Source organism: Ranitomeya variabilis, chromosome 4 (genome assembly GCF_051348905.1).
Source record: "Ranitomeya variabilis isolate aRanVar5 chromosome 4, aRanVar5.hap1, whole genome shotgun sequence".
Classification (NCBI taxonomy): domain Eukaryota; kingdom Metazoa; phylum Chordata; class Amphibia; order Anura; family Dendrobatidae; genus Ranitomeya; species Ranitomeya variabilis.
In genome coordinates this window covers 680,362,553-680,382,090 of record NC_135235.1, presented here as the reverse complement: position 1 = coordinate 680,382,090, position 19,538 = coordinate 680,362,553, and the positions used below count along the sequence as shown (strand labels likewise).

General features: G+C 41.8%; 2 protein-coding genes across 2 annotated transcripts in view; one reads left to right on the top strand and one right to left on the bottom strand.

Moving 5' to 3' along the window:
* Positions 1-19,538, top strand: part of LOC143766330 (uncharacterized) — a 1,024,462-nt gene that overhangs the window by 543,854 nt on the left and 461,070 nt on the right. The gene's annotated exons all lie outside the window — the stretch shown is intronic.
* Positions 13,726-19,538, bottom strand: part of LOC143766334 (uncharacterized) — a 617,908-nt gene continuing 612,095 nt past the window's right edge. The window contains exon 7 of the mRNA XM_077253929.1: positions 13,726-17,761. Within this exon, the coding sequence (XP_077110044.1) occupies positions 15,972-17,761 (1,790 nt within the window). The 3' untranslated portion in view covers positions 13,726-15,971. The remainder of the gene's footprint in view (positions 17,762-19,538) is intronic.

Below are 19,538 nucleotides of genomic sequence, written 5' to 3'. Positions count from 1 at the left end.
GTGGTTTTTGGTATAAAAACAGAGATAATTTCTCTCCTTTTGGATAGTGGGGCAAGAGCCAAAATGGCAGCTGCTCGGTTCACCCAGACACATGGTGTCTCCTGTTGCATGCTGGCAAAGTCCATCCCATATTTGCGATCGACTCAGCACCTCTCAGTCAGTGGAGTTTTACTCAAGTAGTGCATAATAAGAACCTACACATAGGGGCTCTCCATAATGAGCTCTTTTCTTGCTACGTCTTGGAAGGCCTCCCAACACCTATTGTACCGGGTCTTCCTTGGTCAGTGACGCATAATCCTGTGGTTGACTGGCAGTCCATGGAAATAGTTAGGTGGAGTGGTTTCTGCAAGAATAATTGCCTGAGTACTATTATCTCTACTATTGCCACTGAAACTGTACCCTCTTTTCTGTCCAATTTTGTGCATATATTCTCGGAAAATGGGTGCCAAGAACTGTCTCCTCATCGTGCAAATGATTGCCCCGTTAACTTTCTCTCAAGAGCAAAATGACCCAAGACCAGATTATATAACCTTATATAACCTTTCTAGTCCTGAGAGGCAAGCAATGAAAGACTACATCTCTGAGAGTCTTGCTAAGAGACATATTAAACCCTCCTCTTCTCCTGTGAAGGCAGGGTTCTTTTTTGCTAAATAAAGTTGGGGTCTGCATCTCGGTGTAGATTTTCATGAGTTGAATCACGTTACCATTCAGCACCAATGCTTCTGCCTTTTTTCAGCATCTTGTCAAAGACATTTTTTGTCATCTGGTGAGACTTGTGATAGTTTACCTCAATATTTTTATCTACTCACCCGATCTGAAGACACATCAGGTACACGTCAAGCAGATGTTACAGACATTAAGGGATAATAACCTGTGTGCCAAACTTGAAAAGTGTGTTTTCGCAGAACAGGAGATTCAATTTTTGGGCTTCCTGGTGTCATCTGCGGGGTTCCAGATGGACCCAGATAAGGCCCATGCAGTTATGTGGGATCTTCAGGAAAATCTTAATACCTTGCTATGCTTTCTGGGGTTTGCAAACTACTTAGGAAGCATTATCAGAACTTCTTGTCAATCACTTCTCGAGGTGGTCTGACCTCGCCCGGGGAGTGTTTTCCTCTTTGAGGAGATGCTTTACCACGGCTCCTGTACTCAAGCAGCCCAATGTCTCCCAACCGTTTAATATTGAAGTTGATGCATCTGAGGTGGGGGTCAGGACTGTTTTATCTCAAGGGCAGTCTCCTAGTAAGTGGCATCCATGTGCCTTTTTCTCAAAAAAAAAAAGATCGCTGGCCAAAAAGAACTATGATATTGGCAATAGAGAACTTTTGGCCATCACGTTGTCTTTTGAGGAGTGGAGTCATTTTTTGGAGGGGGCAGTCCACCCTGTCACATTGATTACTGATCTTAAAAATTTGCTATATCTCTAATCCGCTAAATGTCTTAATCTGCGATAAGCTAGATGTTTTTGGTTTTTTTACCAGGTTTAATTTTATTATCACTTACCATCCTGGGATTAAGAACGTCAAAGCTGATGCTTTGTCCCAAAGTTTCACTGGGAGAGATGTTGTGAACTCTATTTTTGGGCTCCCTCTAGTGGTCACAAGCGGTACTGTGTAGTGTTGTCTTTCTGCAGGTTGCAGCATCAGCTGGTTCGTTATCCTTGGTTGGTTTCCTATTTAGCTCACCTGGATACTCAGTTCCTTGCCTGCTATCAATGTATTCAGTGCTCTTCAGATTCCTTGTGTCTACCTTGCTCCCAGTCTCTCCAAGACAAGCTAAGTTTTTGTTTGATCATTTTTTGATTATCACTGTTCATTATGTTTTTAGTCCAGCTCGCTAAAATGTGATTTCCTCGCTTGCTGGTTGCTCTAGGGGACTGAGGTTCTCCCCCCACACCGTTAGTTGGTGTGGGGGTTCTTGAAATCTCAGAGTGGATATTCTGTAAGGGTTTTTTACTGACCGCAGAGATTCCCTTTTCTATTTTCTGCTATCTAGTATTAGTGGGCCTCATTTGCTGAATCTGCTTTCACCCCTGTGTATGTGCCTTCCTCTTACCTCACCGTTATTATCTGTTGGGGGCTTCTATATCTTTGGGGATTATTTCTCTGGAGGCAAGAGAGGTCTTTTCTTTCTCTCTAGGGGTAGTTAGTTCCTCAGGCTGGCTCGAGACGTCTAGGATTTTTAGGCACGTTCACCGGCTACTTCTAGTGTGTTTGGATAGGTTCAGATTTGCGGTCAGTCCAGTTTGCCACCTCCCTAGAGCTTGTCCTATGTTTGTTACTTAGCTGGAGTAATTTGTGATCCTCAACCACTAAGGATCATAACAGTATAGCAGGCCAAAAAAGTGTTTAATGCATCGCAGAAGTGGGATAAAAAGAAGACCTGAGTACATTTTTTTTTCCCTCCCGCTTTTCCTTTGCTGCAGTCTGTTTAGCTTCTTTCATCCCCTTGAACTCTGGGTGGTGTGTGATCGTTTTTCCAAGATGGTCCATTTGGTGCCCTTGCCTAAGTTGCCTTCTTCCTCCGATTTGGTTCCTCTATTTTTTCAGAATGTGGTTCGCTTGCACGGCATTCCTGAAAATATTGTGTCTGATAGAGGATCCCAGTTTGTGTCCAGGTTTTGGCGGACTTTTTGTGCCAAGATGGGCATTGATTTGTCTTTTTCGTCGGCCTTCAATCCTCAGACTAATGGCCAAACCGAGCGAACTAATCAGACGTTGGAAACTTATTTGAGATGTTTTGTTTCTGCTGATCAGGATGATTGGGTGACTTTTTTGCCTTTGGCCGAGTTTGCCCTTAATAATCGGGCTAGTTCTGCTACTTTGGTTTCACCTTTTTTCTGCAATTCTGGTTTCCATCCTCGTTTTTCCTCGGGTCAGGTTGAGTCTTCTGACTGTCCTGGGGTGGATTCTGTGGTGGATAGGTTGCAGCAGATTTGGAACCATGTGGTGGACAATTTGAGGTTGTCACAGGAGAAGGCTCAGCGCTTTGCCAACCGCCGCCGCGGTGTGGGTCCCCGACTTCGTGTTGGGGATTTGGTGTGGCTGTCTTCTCGGTATGTTCCTATGAAGGTCTCCTCTCCTAAATTCAAGCCTCGCTTCATCGGTCCTTATAAGATCTTGGAAATCCTTAACCCGGTGTCGTTTCATTTGGATCTCCCAGCATCGTTTGCCATTCATAATGTGTTCCATAGGTCTTTGTTGCGGAGGAATGTGGTACCTGTGGTTCCTTCTGTTGAGCCTCCTGCTCCGGTGCTGGTCGAGGGCGAATTGGAGTACGTGGTGGAGAAGATTTTGGATTCTCGTATCCCTAGACGGAGGCTTCAGTATTTGGTTAAGTGGAAGGGCTATGGTCAGGAGGATAATTCCTGGGTTGTCGCCTCTGATGTTCATGCGGCCGATTTGGTTCGTGCCTTCCACGCGGCTCATCCTGATCGCCCTGGGGGTCTTGATGAGGGTTCGGTGACCCCTCCTCAAGGGGGGGGGGTACTGTTGTGAACTCTATTTTTGGGCTCCCTCTAGTGGTCACAAGCGGTACTGTGTAGTTTTGTCTTTCTGCAGGTTGCAGCATCAGCTGGTTCGTTATCCTTGGTTGGTTTCCTATTTAGCTCACCTGGATACTCAGTTCCTTGCCTGCTATCAATGTATTCAGTGCTCTTCAGATTCCTTGTGTCTACCTTGCTCCCAGTCTCTCCAAGACAAGCTAAGTTTTTGTTTGATCATTTTTTGATTATCACTGTTCATTATGTTTTTAGTCCAGCTCGCTAAAATGTGATTTCCTCGCTTGCTGGTTGCTCTAGGGGACTGAGGTTCTCCCCCCACACCGTTAGTTGGTGTGGGGGTTCTTGAAATCTCAGAGTGGATATTTTGTAAGGGTTTTTTACTGACCGCAGAGATTCCCTTTTCTATTTTCTGCTATCTAGTATTAGTGGGCCTCATTTGCTGAATCTGCTTTCACCCCTGTGTATGTGCCTTCCTCTTACCTCACTGTTATTATCTGTTGGGGGCTTCTATATCTTTGGGGATTATTTCTCTGGAGGCAAGAGAGGTCTTTTCTTTCTCTCTAGGGGTAGTTAGTTCCTCAGGCTGGCTCGAGACGTCTAGGATTTTTAGGCACGTTCACCGGCTACTTCTAGTGTGTTTGGATAGGTTCAGATTTGCGGTCAGTACAGTTTGCCACCTCCCTAGAGCTTGTCCTATGTTTGTTACTTAGCTGGAGTAATTTGTGATCCTCAACCACTAAGGATCATAACAGAGAGATATATTGGATGATTCAGATCCTCTTTTACAGGAAGGAGGTAGTCGTCTCTGCTGTGTGTTCTGAGCTTGAGAGTGAGGTGTTGAATGCTCAGAAGAATGCCCATGCTTCATGTCCTTCAGTGAGACTATTTTTGCTGTTATATTTGCAAAATTTTAGAGACACATCATTACTCATTTCTTGTTGGTCACCCAGAAAGCAAAGTGACCTTGGACCTCATTTCTCATCGTTTTTGGTGGCCAAGGCTGCATCAAGATGGAGTCGATTTTGTGTCTATCTGTAATGTTTGTTTGTGTTCTAAGAACCCACATACTCGTCCGTCCAGGTCTTTACTAACGTTGACTATACCGGCTAGACCATGGACACATTTATCTATGGATTTTTTTACTGACCTTCCTTCATTCGCTGGAAAAACTGTAATTTTAGTAGTGGTGGATAGGTTTAGGAACTTCATTGCCCTACCTGCTCTCCTAAATGCTAAGACTTAGGCTCAAGTATTTGTCACCGAGATCTGAAGATTCACGGGATTCCCTCCGATGTGGTGTCAGATCGGGGAACCCAGTTTGTATCTAAATTCTGGAGGGAATCTTGTTCTCTGCTGGGGATGCATCTATCCTTTTCCACAGCGTTTCATCCTCAAACTAATGGTCAGACTGAACCCTTAACTCAAAATTTAGACATATTTTAGGTGTTTTGTTTCTGATAATGAGGAAGATTAGTCATCTTATTTACCTCTGGCTGAGTTCACTTTGAGCAATACTTGTAATCAACCCACTGGTAAGTCACCATTTTTTGGTACATACAGCTGCACCCTCAGTTCAGTACTTTCAGTGCAGATGGGCTTTCGGGGGTTCCTGGGGAGGAATGTTTTTCTTCTTTGCGCTCTTCTGTTTGGCAAGGGGTACAGAACCTGAAGGTTACGGGGGACAGATACAAATGCTTGGCGGATTAAACATTTTTTTTCTCCCCTCCCCTAGTCATTTCCACCCAGGCCCTTTTCCCTTTCCTTTGTCCTTCCTTTCCCTCCTCCTTTTTACCTTTTCTTCTCCTTCCTTCTCCCAATGTTGTCAGTCTGGGCTTACATGTTGTCATAATTGAATCGGTAGCGCTTTTACTTTTTCATAAACTGTATGTAATGTTCCCAGTCTTTAAATAAAGAATTTACAAAAAAAAATGTTTCTCAGGTCCAGAACTATGTGTGAATGTTTATGTATGGCTGTCCAGCAGGAATATTAGATTGAAGATTCCTTCTTGGAAACTAGGTCCTAGGTTCATTAGACCATATATGGCGGTCGCCATAATCAACCCTGCATCTTTTTGTCTTGATCTACCTCAAGCACAAGATGTCGCGACATAGTCAATTTCTCCTTTCATCTGCTGCCCTGTCCAAACTATACTACAGCTCTCGTGTACTGACATGTGGCCGATTCCTGACTCCGCTACCTGCCGGTGCTGTCCTTAGTGGTTGTAATACCACTACTCCAACCCAGGTCAGTTCATAACAAAATAATTACGCACACAAAATTAAGTCTGTTGTAACCACACTGAGGCAACATGTTGCTGAACTTCAGGATTTTGGTGCCAGATACCAAGAAAAAATTTTTAAGTTACAACCACTGATGTTGGATCAGCAAAAATAAATGATTGAGTTACAGACACAACTTCTGGATATGCGCAACTCAGGCTCAGAAGCAAACGCACGCATGCCGCTACCTACAAAGTTCAGTGGGGAGCATCATCATTACCATGGATTTCTTAATCAATGTTGTATTGATTTTCAGATGCAACCTTCTCCATTTACCAGTGACAGGAAAAAGGTTCTTTTAATCATTAATCTCCTGACAGATGAGGCTCTTGAATAGGCCTCACCTTATATGGAAAAGAATTTTGACCTCCTCAATGACTGATTTTCCTTCATCACAGCTATGTGTTCATGACCCAATTTGTTGTGCTACCGCTGAAATCAAGTTGTACAATTTACATCAAGAGCAGTTATCGGTAGCTGAATATCCTTCAGAATTTCACCACTGGGTGACAGACACCACATGGAATTTAGCTGCTCAGAGGACGCAATTTCAACGAGGATTATCAGAGCTAATAAAAAATGAACTTGCAAGGGTTGATACGCCTGACAATTTAGAGGACTTATTACATTGTGTATCCGAATTGATCAGAGACTTACTGAACGAAGAAAGGGATAACTGCGAGTGTTTGGAAACAACCCTAACTACTCCTTTACTCTGTGTCTGTACTGCTACATACTTAGGCAGTTAGCTGGTTCATGCAGCTTGACATGAACACCCGAGCCTTACACTATGGCTGGTCCAAATAACTAAAGCAATTGTTACCATCCACTTCTCGTGTCTCCCCCTTTTCCTCATAGTATGTAAGCTTGCGAGCAGGGCCCTCACTCCTCTTGGTATCTGTTTTGAACTGTGATTTTTGTTATGCTGTAATGTCTATTGTCTGTACAAGTCCCCTCTATAAGTTGTAAAGCGCTGCGGAATATGTTGGCTCTATATAAATAAAATTATTATTATTATTACTCAATCGGACTTAAAACACCAACAAAGGGAACCTGTGACCCCTCTTGGCGTTTTTAACTAAAAGAGCCACCTTGTGCTGCACTAATGATGCATTCTGTCAAGGTGGCTCTTTTATTTGTGGTCCCTTCCAACGCTGCAATATTCGATTTTTTAATGTGCCCGCCATACCTGTAGTCTGTCCAGGGGGTATGTCTTTTCCCCCCAGACACAAATGCCTCCCAGACATCACTCGGCCCCTCCGTGTGCCGCCTCCTGTGCCTTCATTAATGTCCCCAGCGCCTGCGCTGTAAGTTCGTTTTTCGGGCATGCGCAGTTTGCGCTGCCCTTCGACTCACATCACATGATGGGAACTTACAGCACAGGCGCCGTGGATGTTAATGAAGGCACAGGAGGCGGCGCCTGGCGTACGGAGGGGCTGAGTGATGGCAGGGAGGTGTTTGTGTCCGGGGGGAAAAGACATGCCCCCTGGACATATTGCAGCGTTGAAAGGGACCCCAAATAAAAGAGCCACCTTGACAGAATGCAGCATTAGTTCTGCACAAGATGGCTCTTTTAGTTAAAAATGCCGGGGGGGGGGGGGAACAGGTTCCCTCTAATGGAAAGCATGCCTGAACCTATGCAAATTGATGCAATCCGACAACCTCTGTCTGCAGTAGAGGAGAGGCGACGTACAGAAAATGTATGGCTCTATTGAGGGGCATATACACATAAATCCTAGCAACCTGTAAATATTGCCAAAGCATAAAAGAGATTCTAGCTAAATATTTCAATAATGTTTATTAATACAAAACCAATAAAACTATACATAGAAACAAGAAAGAACAGGGATAATACTAACCTCCAAATAAAGGAAGGCACTTAGGCTAGGTTCACATTGCGTTCAACACATGCGTAAGGCTGGGTTCACATTGCGTTGAGGGCGTCCGTCTAACGGACTACGTTACACCGCGGCATAAACACGGTGTAACGTAGTCTGTTACGGCTGCCATTACTTCCTATGTGGGACGAATCGCTAGCGCACGCCCACAATGGGCGTACGCTAGGGTTGTGCTTTCATTGAGTGATGCACCCGGAGACGCAGGCTGCAGCGTTTCCGGGTCCGTCACTGCTAGCGCAGATAGAGCTAGCAGATGCTCTATCTGCGCTAGCGATGTGCCAAAGTCTGCACTTGCGTTACAGCAGCCCATATAACGTATGTTAACGCAATGTGAACCTAGCCTTAAACGGGCTGTGTTAATGCAAGTGCCGACATGCCATTGCGCAGGCACAGATAGAGCTAGCAGATGCCCTATCTGCGCTAGCAGTGACGGACCCGGAAACGCTGCAGCCCGCGTCCGAGAGTCCGTCACTCAATGACGGCACATCGCTAGTGCACGCCCATTTTGGACTCCGAACGCTAGTGTGAAACTAGCCTAAGTGTCTCTGCGGAGGTTAGTATTCCTTGTAAAGTGCATATGGAAAGTGTAAACATTTCAGACTCTTGACTAACTGAAGAAAAAAGCATAAATTCAAGTGTCAACATAGAGATAACAGTCTATTCTTCCTGGCTTGTTAAAAACAGACGTCTGATTAATTAAGATACAATGCTGTATCCTCACAGACCTTTTCAAACTTCTGCACAAATTAACCAAATTGCTTTCCGTTTAAAACTTACTAACAGCCTGAAAATTCACCATGTGCCATGTGTCCTTGCTCAAACCATTCAGTGAGAACCCGTTTCCTGGAAGAACTCAGACACCTCCTCAACCAGAAAAAGTTCATAGTGAAGAATAGATTGTGGATACAATTCTAGACTCTAGAAGATTTAGAGGGAGATTACAATATTTGGTGCACCGGAGGGGTTACAGACCATAAGATAATTCATGGGAGCCAGGGTATAAGGTTCATGCACCCAGGCTTACAAAAGGATTTCATTTGAGACATCTGAAGCCAGCTCCTGAGATACCTAGAGGTCATCCTGGAAGGAGGTGGATTACTGTCAGGATTCGAACCCAGCAGCTCTTGTGCACTAGGCGGCAGATTTTCTCTTTGAGCCATTCAGCTCGCTGAACAGTTCGTTGCTAACCAAGGTACTAGAACCTGTGTTGTTCCTGATTGGTTCCACCCTGTAATCCCTTAAATCTGGCATTGCACCACCTTCCTTGCGTGATTATTGAGCCTCATCCAAACTATACTGTTGCTCCCGTGTACTTCCCTCTGGGTGATTCCTGACTAAACAATCTGCTGGTGGTGACCCTAGTGGTTTTAATACCACTACTCCAACACAGGTCAGGTCATAACACTCATTAATATCCATGCAGTGAAGAGCTTCTAATAATAATAAATAATAATCTTTATTTTTATATAGCGCTAACATATTCAGCAGCACTTTACAGACATGATCATCACTGTCCCCGATCGGCTCACAACCTAAATTCCCTATCAGTATGTCTTTTGGAATGTGGGAGGAAACTGGAGAACCCAGAGGAAACCCTTGCAAACACGGAGAGAACATGCAAACTCCTTGCAGATGTTGTACTGGGTGAGATTTGAACCCAGGACTCCAGCGCTGCAAGGCTGTAGTGCTGTCCACTGAGCCACTGTGCTGCTTCTTTTGAATCTTGAAAAAAGTGCACAGTACCTCCGGCTACCACCCCCTCCGGCTACCACCCCTATCTAGGCATTGTATATCTTCAAATATGGAATGTGCATCTCTCTCAGATGTTTTTTTGATATCAAAGAATGAGGCTCTTTGTTTCTACACTTCTATAGAATAATCTGGAAAGATGGAGATTTTGGATCTGTTAACCATTAGATCTGGGTGATTTCTTGTCTGTGGCAGGATAATACCTCTGACCCAGCCAGCACAGGTCTTAGTGTAATCTCAGAAGGAAGAGGACAAGTTGGCACCCTATAAGATTGTTCTACAGCCTAAACGGGGAGAGGTTAAAGTATTAGGTCTGATTATGAATTTCAGCCAGTTTAAAAAAAAAACAACTATTGTCTGGAGCCAAGCCATCAGATACAATTGAAAATGTTCCAACCCAATGAACAAACAACTTGGTGGCCTCAGAAAACTTTTTTGACAAATGGCTACTATCCAAGAACAATTGAAAACCAGATTGCAAGAGCCACCAGAATATCAAGGGATCATCTTCTACATTACAAAACTAGACAAGAAAGCAACTGGGTGCCTCTAGTAGTCACCTAAAATGCAAATCTGGAAGTGCTAAGGGAAGCTGTACGGAAAATACAACCTCTATTACAAAAAGATGCCTGATTACAATATATATTTCCAGACCCCCTACTTCTGTGTTTTAGGCAGACCCCAAACCTAAGAAGCATCATTGTCAGAAGCTCCCTGTCTTCTCTTAACAGAAAAAAGGTACCTTTCCTGCAACCAGAAAAAAAATTTAAAACCTGTCCATTTATGATGACTATGGACAAGAAAAAGATCAAGAACTCACATCAGGAACACAAGAACCCAGGTACTGTCAGCTGCATCACATCTAATGCAGTGTTCTTAACCCCTTTCTGAGCTCGGACGGGATAGTACGTCCGAGGTCAGAAGCCCCTCTTTGATGCGGGCTCCGGCGGTGAGCCCGCATCAAAGCCGGGACATGTCAGCTGTTTTGAACAGCTGACATGTGCCCGTAATAGGCGCGGGCAGAATCGCGATCAACCCGCGCCTATTAACTAGTTAAATGCCGCTGTCAAACGCAGACAGCGGCATTTAATCACCGCATCCGGCCGGGCGGCCGGAAATGACGGCATCGCCGACCCCCGTCACATGATCGGAGGTCGGCGATGCTTCAGTATTGTAACCATAGAGGTCCTTGAGACCTCTATGGTTACTGATCCCCGGCAGCTGTGAGCGCCACCCTGTGGTCGGCGCTCACAGCACACCTGATTTTCTGCTACATAGCAGCGAACAGCAGATCGCTGCTATGTAGCAGAGGCGATCGCGCTGTGCCTGCTTCTAGCCTCCCATGGAGGCTATTGAAGCATGGCAAAAGTAAAAAAAAAAAGTTACAAAAAATGTGAAAAAAATATAAACGTTTAAATCACCCCCCTTTCGCCCCAATCAAAATAAATCAATAAAAAAAAAAATCAAACCTACACATATTTGGTATCGCCGTGTTCAGAATCGCCCGATCTATCAATAAAAAAAAAGCATTAACCTGATCGCTAAACAGCGTAGCGAGAAAAAAATTAGAAACGCCAGAATTACGTTTTTTTGGTCGCCGCGACATTGCATTAAAATGCAATAACGGGCGATCAAAAGAACGTATCTGCACCAAAATACTATCATTAAAAACGCCAGCTTGGCACGCAAAAAATAAGCCCTCAACCGACCCCAGATCATGAACAATGGAGACGCTACGAGTATCGGAAAATGGCGCAATTTTTTTTTTTTAGCAAAGTTTGGAATTTTTTTTCACCACTTAGGTAAAGAATAACCAAGTCGTATTAGGTGTCTATGAACTCTTACTGACCTGGAGAATCATAATGGCAGGTCAGTTTTAGCATTTAGTGAACCTAGCAAAAAAGCCAAACAAAAAACAACTGTGGGATTGCACTTTTTTTGCAATTTCACTGCACTTGGAATTTTTTTCCCGTTTTCTAGTACACGACATGCTAAAACCAATGATGTCGTTCAAAAGTACAACTCGTCCGCAAAAAATAAGCCCTCACATGGCCAAATTGACGGAAAAATAAAAAAGTTATGGCTCTGGGAAGGAGGGGAGTGAAAAACGAACACGGAAAAACGAAAAATCCCAAGGTCATGAAGGGGTTAATTATATGTACCAAATGCCCAGTTGGGGGTTGGTATGTAGGGGAGACCAGGCAAAAACTTAGAACAAGGCTGAATTCTTATAGCCACACAATAAAAGAAAACAATAGGTTTACCTGTGGCCAAACATTTTTGTATTTCTGATCAAAGCACAAATGATATGAAATTACTTAAAATTACTTAAAAAGGTAACTTTAAATCTAGAGAGAAAAAATTCGTATAAACTTATGACGACCTTTGACATACTCCGGAACTAATGCGTCAAATGGATTTATGTTTTTCTACATTAACTAAGGAATATGCTCCTAGGCCATTTGGGGGCATGACAATCATGGGCCAACCCTCAATCACAGGACAATAATACTTGCACACTCCTTATCTATGAACTGCTCCAATTTATGGCCAAAGCTGTTTTCTCCCCATCCCATACCGACAGTTCTGCTTCACGTCCCTTGACTTATTTATTGCATTATTCCTGTGTCCTCTTGTGCATAAATATGTGGCTCTTCTGATTTGTGTTATACTATGTCTGATGAAGTGACCTGAGTAGTCACGAATGCTTACAATTTGTTGCCATCTTTTCAGTTAGCTATTTAAAACCACTGAGGACTCTCGAACTGTAAGAATTTTCTATTTTTTACTCTGGAGCAAAGTACCTCCACACTTAAAAAGTTATCCGGTAGGTGTATGATTTTCAGGATGATCTTTAGGTCCTATATTGGATAAATAGCTAGAAGTTAGGCAGGAGCCTCTCTATCTGCTTGTTCTCACATAAGGTCAAGGTGGTTGCCCTCTTACTTGGTTTCCAGTATGGATACACAAAGTACTGCTGCTTTCTGTTTGAGTGGGATAGTCGTGCAAGAGAATATCACTACAATAAAAGAGACTGTCCTCTCCAATATTCACTTGACCCACATAAGATTTTGTTACCATCATTGCATATCAAGTTGGGCCTAATTAAGAACTTTGTAAAGGTAATGGATAAAAATTCAAAAAGCAGTCAAGTATCTCATTGATAAATTTCCAAGGATAAATGAGGAAAAGATGAAGAAAGGAGTTTTTTTTAACTCAGATTTGTAAGTTTCTTCAAGATGAGGAATGTCTCCATATGTTGTAGGACATAAAAAATGCTGCATAGTTAGCATTGACATTAGTGGTATCTAATTTTTTGGGATAATCAAGAGCACATAACTATGAAGAGTTATTGGAAAATCTCCTCAAAACATAAGGATCTTGGCTGTAACATGTTTTTCAAGATTCATGTAAAAACATTCACATCTAGACTTTCTTTCCACCAAACTGCGGAGGAGTGAGTGACGAGCATGGTGAGAAATTTCACCAAGATATTGCAGCTGTGGAGAAAAGATACCAAGGGAAATGAAATCCATCAATGCTTACAGATTACTGTTGGAGAATTGTAAGAGATGATCCGATGCAGGAGTACAAGAGACAAGCAAAAAACGAGTTGTCAATGAATGAGGAGCAAATGTTGGAGTGCAATTTCTGTAACTTTATTATTCACAATAGTGTCTAGACATGTTTTATTTGAATTGTTCCTAAGTTTCCAGTAAATATCAGAAAATTGGCATAACAAAATATTCTGCATCTTTACATTTGCAAAAGTAATACATGTTTCAAAGTACTAAAACTTTTATGCATTAATTATATGTAGCAGTAAAAGTAAAACTCTTTGATATCATGGAAAGAAGAGACAACTAAAAATTTTAACCCTTCATACCGTGGCCAATTTCCATTTTTTTCTTCCCTTCTTCCCAGAACCATAACTCTTACTTTTTTGTCCACAGACATATGAGGGCATGTTTCTTGTGGAATGAGATGTACTTTGGAATTACACCATTTATTTTACCACAGAGTGTACTGGAAAACGGGAAAAAATTACAGGTTCCGTGAAAATGTGAAAAAAAACCCCCACACAATTCTGACTTTGTTTTTTTGGAATTATTTTTGTGGTGTACATTTTGTGGTAAAAATGACCATGTAACAAGATTCTGCTCATTAATACGGTTATGGCACTGAAAAACATGTCCTTTTTTTATTATTTTAGTTGTGAAAAAAAAATTCGGGTTGTGTCGCCATTTTTTGAGACCCCGAAGAAAAAGCAAGAAAAAGATATACAAACTACTGGAATCAACTTTAAATAGTAAATTTTATTAAGCGTAACAATACAAAAAGTCAAGGCAAAACACACAATTTTAAAAGCATTTAAAAGCCAACATGGCTAGCTAGACCATACACTGTCCCCCCAAGTAAATAGAAAAACAAACAGTTCATAGCACACACCAAACCCAAATAATGGGTATGAATATAGGACAAATGGAATTCCCCGGTCAGGTGTAAAATAACACCTGCACACCCTAGTGGCTGAATGTTAAATATAATTGCAATGTGCTGCCAGCTGACCCAGTGGATACCATAAAGCAATATATCCTAAGTAATAATAATCCACATGTACGGTACAGGTATAAAGAAAGTTATTGTTAGATTCCCTAGTCAAGTGTAATATAGAACTTGCACACCCTAATGGCTAGAAGCTATGTCCAGTTCCAATATACTACCAGCTGAGTCGTTGGGTGCCAAGAAACAATAAATCATACTTAATATATTCACCATAATCGCTGTTCAGTAATCTCCAAATAGAAAGGACATATCTATAATGCTACTAGGCATCAACAAGAAGCCTATACCTGTTACCCATAAACATAGAGAAGGATAGAAAAATCCAGGTGGTCTTATTGCAAATGCAATGGCGGGTTACCATGTGCTGTCCATGGGGAGACTAAGGCCTCACAGCGTATCAGGATACTTCCCCTGATGAGGACGCTTCAATAGCGTCGATATGCGTGTTTTGCCTTGCCTTTTTGTATTGTTACGCTTAATAAAATTTACTATTTAAGGTTGATCCCATTAGTTTGCATATTTTTTTCTTGCCTTTTCTTCAGTACCTTTTTATATGCATATGGTTGATCACTGATTTAGATATTTATGCGGTGCCCGCTACCTCTTTTTCTTTGGCATACATTTTTTGAGACCAATAACATTTTTATTTTTTAGCCGTTGGAGTTGTTTGATGGTTTATTTTTTTGTGGGGCGAGACAATGTATTTATTAGTACCATTTTGAGATAGATGTGACTTTTGTTTGCTTATTATAGCTTTTTTTTGCGGAATTGCAGAAACCAAAAAAACACAATTTTGGTGCAAATTTTTTCAGTTTACGGTGTTTACCGACCAATACAATTGTTTTTATATTTTGATAGATATGACTTTTCTGAATGTGGCGATAACACATTTTTTTCATTCTTTATTATCTTTATTTTCAGTGAAGGAAAAGGGGTTTGATTTGAACTTAAGTTTTTTGGTTTTTTTTCAGATTTTTTTTTAAATCTTTCACTGTTATTATTAGCCCCCTTTAGGGGACTTGAAAATGCAATTGTCTGATCGCTTGGGCTATATGCATATAGCAGAAATCAAGGTCTCTTTTGAAGCCCGTCCACAGGCAGGATGTCGAAGGAGCTCCATAACGCCAAGCACGGGGATCATCAGCTGACCCCCAGCTGTCATGACAACCCATCGGCGACCAGCGATCATGTCACGGGTGCACTGATAGGTAGAGATAATGACACTCGCAAGATTTTTTTTCTTGCTAAAAGTGTCTTATCATCCAAAAACATGGTACATTCTAAAGTAATTTCCCCATCTCATTTAATAATATAACTGTCTGCTATATTTTTTGTATAATTTGTCAATAGCATATATAGTTTCTCCCTGTCTGAGATATTTTTGATGGTGAACAAAATATGATTTACCAGTAATTAATTTTTTCACACTCTAGGTATGATAATGACTTCTCTCAGTGTGGGATTTTTGATGTTTACGTAGACAACCCCTTATCATTCCTCATGCTTGGTCTTGTTAAAATAAAAACATTTCTACTCACCTCTCATGCTGCTGTCATTCTAGCGGTGTTGGAACTTGCGTTCCTGGGGCGCATGTGAGGTTGTTACATTATGAGAATCCTTTGTTCAATCAGGGATGGCATCACTGTTCCCACCTTTAGACAAATCGAACAATATGAGGAAGTCAGAGAGTAATAGCAGCCCTGACCTTCTGTTGATACTCAATACGTCTGAAGGCAGGGACAGTGAAGCCGTCACTGACTGTGAGCATGCCTTGTGTGATGAAACAACTTGACAGGTGCCAAGGAAAGCGAGTGCCAATGGAAAGGCATTAACACAGGAGGTGAGAATGAGTGGTTTTATTTTATAGAGGCCAAACCTGAGGAATGACTGTTCCAACATTTTGAACATGAGAAAGGCTTCTCCCGTGTGACTATTCTAATATTAAGAGTTGATTTCCATGTAAAACATTTCCCACATTAAGAACATGAAAAAAGCTTCTCCCCTGTGTGCCTTATCTGATGTTTGTTAAGAGTTGATTTCTGTGTAAAACATTTCCCACATTCTAAACATGAAAAAGGCTTCTCCCCTGTGTGAGTTCTCTGATGTCTGATAAGACTTGTGCGCTCTATAAAACATTTCCCACATTCTGAACATGAAAAAGGCTTCTCCCCTGTGTGGGTTCTTTGGTGTACAACAACATGGCATTTCTGGTTAAAACATTTCCCACATTCTGGACAGGAAAAGGGCTTCTTCCCTGAGTGGTTTCCCTGGTGGTTAACCAAAGCTGAGTGACTTCTCTGATGTTTATTAAGAGTTGATTTACGTGTAAAACATTTCCCACATTCTGAACATGAAAAAGGCTTCTCCCCTGTGTGAGTTCTCTGATGTTTGATAAGACTTGAGTTCTCTATAAAACATTTCCCACATTCTGAACAGGAAAAAGGCTTCACCCCTGTGTGTGTTCTTTGGTGTATAGCAAGATACTCTTTCCTGTAAAAACATTTCCCACATTCTGAACATGAAAACGGCTTCTCTCCTGTGTGAATTATCTGGTGACTAACAAGAGCTGATTTCTGGTTAAAACATTTCCCACATTCTGAACAGGAAAAAGGCTTGTCCCCTATGTGAATTCTATGGTGCCTATCAAGATACGCTTTCCTGTAAAAACATTTCCCACATTCTGAACATGAAAACTGCTTCTCTCCAGTGTGAATTATCTGGTGACTAACAAGAGATGATTTCTGGTTAAAACATTTCCCACATTCTGAACATGAAAAAGACTTCCCTCCTGTGTGAGTTCGCTGGTGAGTAACAAGATTTGATTTCCATAAAAAACATTTCCCACATTCTAAACATGAAAAAGGCTTCTCCCCTTTGTGAGTTCGCTGGTGACTAACAAGATTTGATTTCTGATTAAAACATTTCCCACATTCTAAACATGAAAAAGGCTTCTCCCCTGTGTGAGTTCGCTCGTGACTAACAAGAATTGATTTGTGGTTAAAACATTTCCCACATTCTGAACATGAAAAAGGCTTCTCCCCTGTGTGAGTTTTCTGATGTTTGATAAGACCTAATTTCTCTCTAAAACATTTCCCACATTCTGAACATGAAAAGGTCTTCACTCCTGGGTGAATTATCTGGTGACTAACAAGATCTGTTTCCTGGTTAAAACATTTCCCACATTCTGGACATGAAAAAGGCTTCTCCCCTGTGTGAGTTCGCTGGTGACTAACAAGATTTGATTTCCCTAAAAAACATTTCCCACATTCTGAACATGAAAAAGCCTTCTCTCCAGTGTGAGTTCGCTGGTGACTAACAAGATTTGATTTCTGGTTAAAACATTTCCCACATTCTGAACATGAAAAAGGCTTCTCTCCTGTGTGAGTTCGCTCGTGACTAACAAGATTTGATTTGTGGTTAAAACATTTCCCACACTTAGAACAAGAAAATCTATTCTTTGCTGTGTTTTTTTGGTATTTAAGAAAAGACTTTGAGGGGAAAACTATTTCCATATTCTGAACGAGAAAATGACTTCTTTGCTTAGGAGCAATTCGTGTTTTGTGACTTCGATTTTGCTTAGTAGTCGACAATGAATCAAAAGAAAGGACCTGTTTCAAAAGATCACATGACAGATTTTTGCTATGAAGGGATGATGGTATATCGGGAGTAATGGTATTCACTTCAACTGTGTCCTGTGGGATCTCAAGATCATCCGATTTAAAAATTGAAGATGTCAGTTGTCCTTTTGATATCCTGGTACAGTCATCTGCCAAGAATTGAATCAATTATCATTTTTGAATAAAATATCCGTGATCTTTGTATTCTTTAACATTTCTACTTAAACTGTCCATAAAAATAGCAAGTCATGTAAAATATTGAATCATTTATCAAGACAATTACAGTCCTCAGTCTTAAAGAAAATCTCATAGGATGAACAAGTGGAGTGGTGTTTAACTGTTAATTCATTCTGCCTCCCAAATACGGAATAAAAAGCCACCAAACAATGTTATGGAGGCAAAAATAATACCAATAAAAATTTCTACTCATCCTGCAAAACAAAAGTCCCCACACAGGTCCATCATCTCCCAGTGGAAAAATCTGTTACTTATAGGTAATGGGATTTTACAGAGCCCATAACAGCACTACCTAAGAGACAGCGCACCTATCAAGGACAGAAAACCTACTGAATAAAAGGGGCGTACCTTGACTCCGCATCAGTTGGGTTTCAGAACAGGAGAGGACCTCCAGACAGTTAACACAACAATCACCAATCAACAGTTCTCCTTAAACACCACTATGTAGTGCACACCAACTAGTGATAAAAAGGGAGGGAATATAAGGGTGCAGTCATGGGCTCTGTAAAATCCGTTTACCGGTAAGTCACGAAGATTTTTTCCCTTCTCCCATAACAGCACCACCTGAGAGATTGATACAGACCAAAGCACCTTAGGGAGGGATCACCACTTGTAACACCTTTCTCCCAAAGGACAGGTCATAATAAGACAGATTAATTCGATAATGCTTTCAGAATGTAGAAGGAGAGGACAATATCGCTGCCTTACATATCCTGTCAATCAATACTTCCGCCTTCTCAGCCCAGGAAGTTGCCATGGACCAGGTGGAATGAGCCTTCAAGCTCTCTGGTTCTCTATATCACTAGAGCAGTGGGCTAAGCTATTGGCATCCCTAATCCACCTAGCCATGGTACTTTGAGGCCTTTCCTAACTCCTTGGAACTACACAAATAAGGATTCACTCTTTCTTCACTGTTTTGATATGGCTAAATACTGTACCAAGAACCGTTCAACATCTAGCGTGTGAAGTCTCTGATCCTCTGAATTTTTAGATTGCTAAAGAAAGAGGAGAGAACAATTTCTTGGCTCCTATGAAATTTATATGCCACATTCGGAAGATATGCTGGTTCTGGTCTGAATATAACTATCTTCTGTGATCTGTGTAAATGGGTGGTTAATTGATAGAGTCTGTAAGTCACTGACCCTACAGGCTGATCTTAGTGCCACCAATATTACCATCTTTAGGCCGGAGACACACTGGTGCGAGATACGGCCGAGTCTCGCTGGTTAAAAGCAAGCTGTGGCACCGGCACTCCGGAGCGGAGCGTGCGGCTGCATAGCAATACATGGAGCTGCACGCTCCGCTCCAGAGTGCAGGTGCCACAGCTTGCTTTTAACCAGCGAGACTCGGCCGTATCTCGCACCAGTGTGTCTCCGGCCTTAGGGTGAGTATCTTGACTGGTGATTTGTCTAAGGGCTCAAAGGAAGATCTCGTTAATGCCTCCAAGACCAGGTTTAGATCCCAAGGAGGCATTCTTGGGGCTGGTATCGGTCTAGACCTGTCACACACCAGTATTAATCTCTCTTGTTTTCCTTCCCTCTTATGTGCGGTGCGGTCAGTACTAATTCACATTGTTCAGCAAATCAAAGGATCTGTTTTGTCATCAACATTATTACAATATGATGCCCCTTTAGAGGAGGAAAGAGCTTCACCACTGCATTCTTCACTGTTAGTAGTTCTTTCATGTTC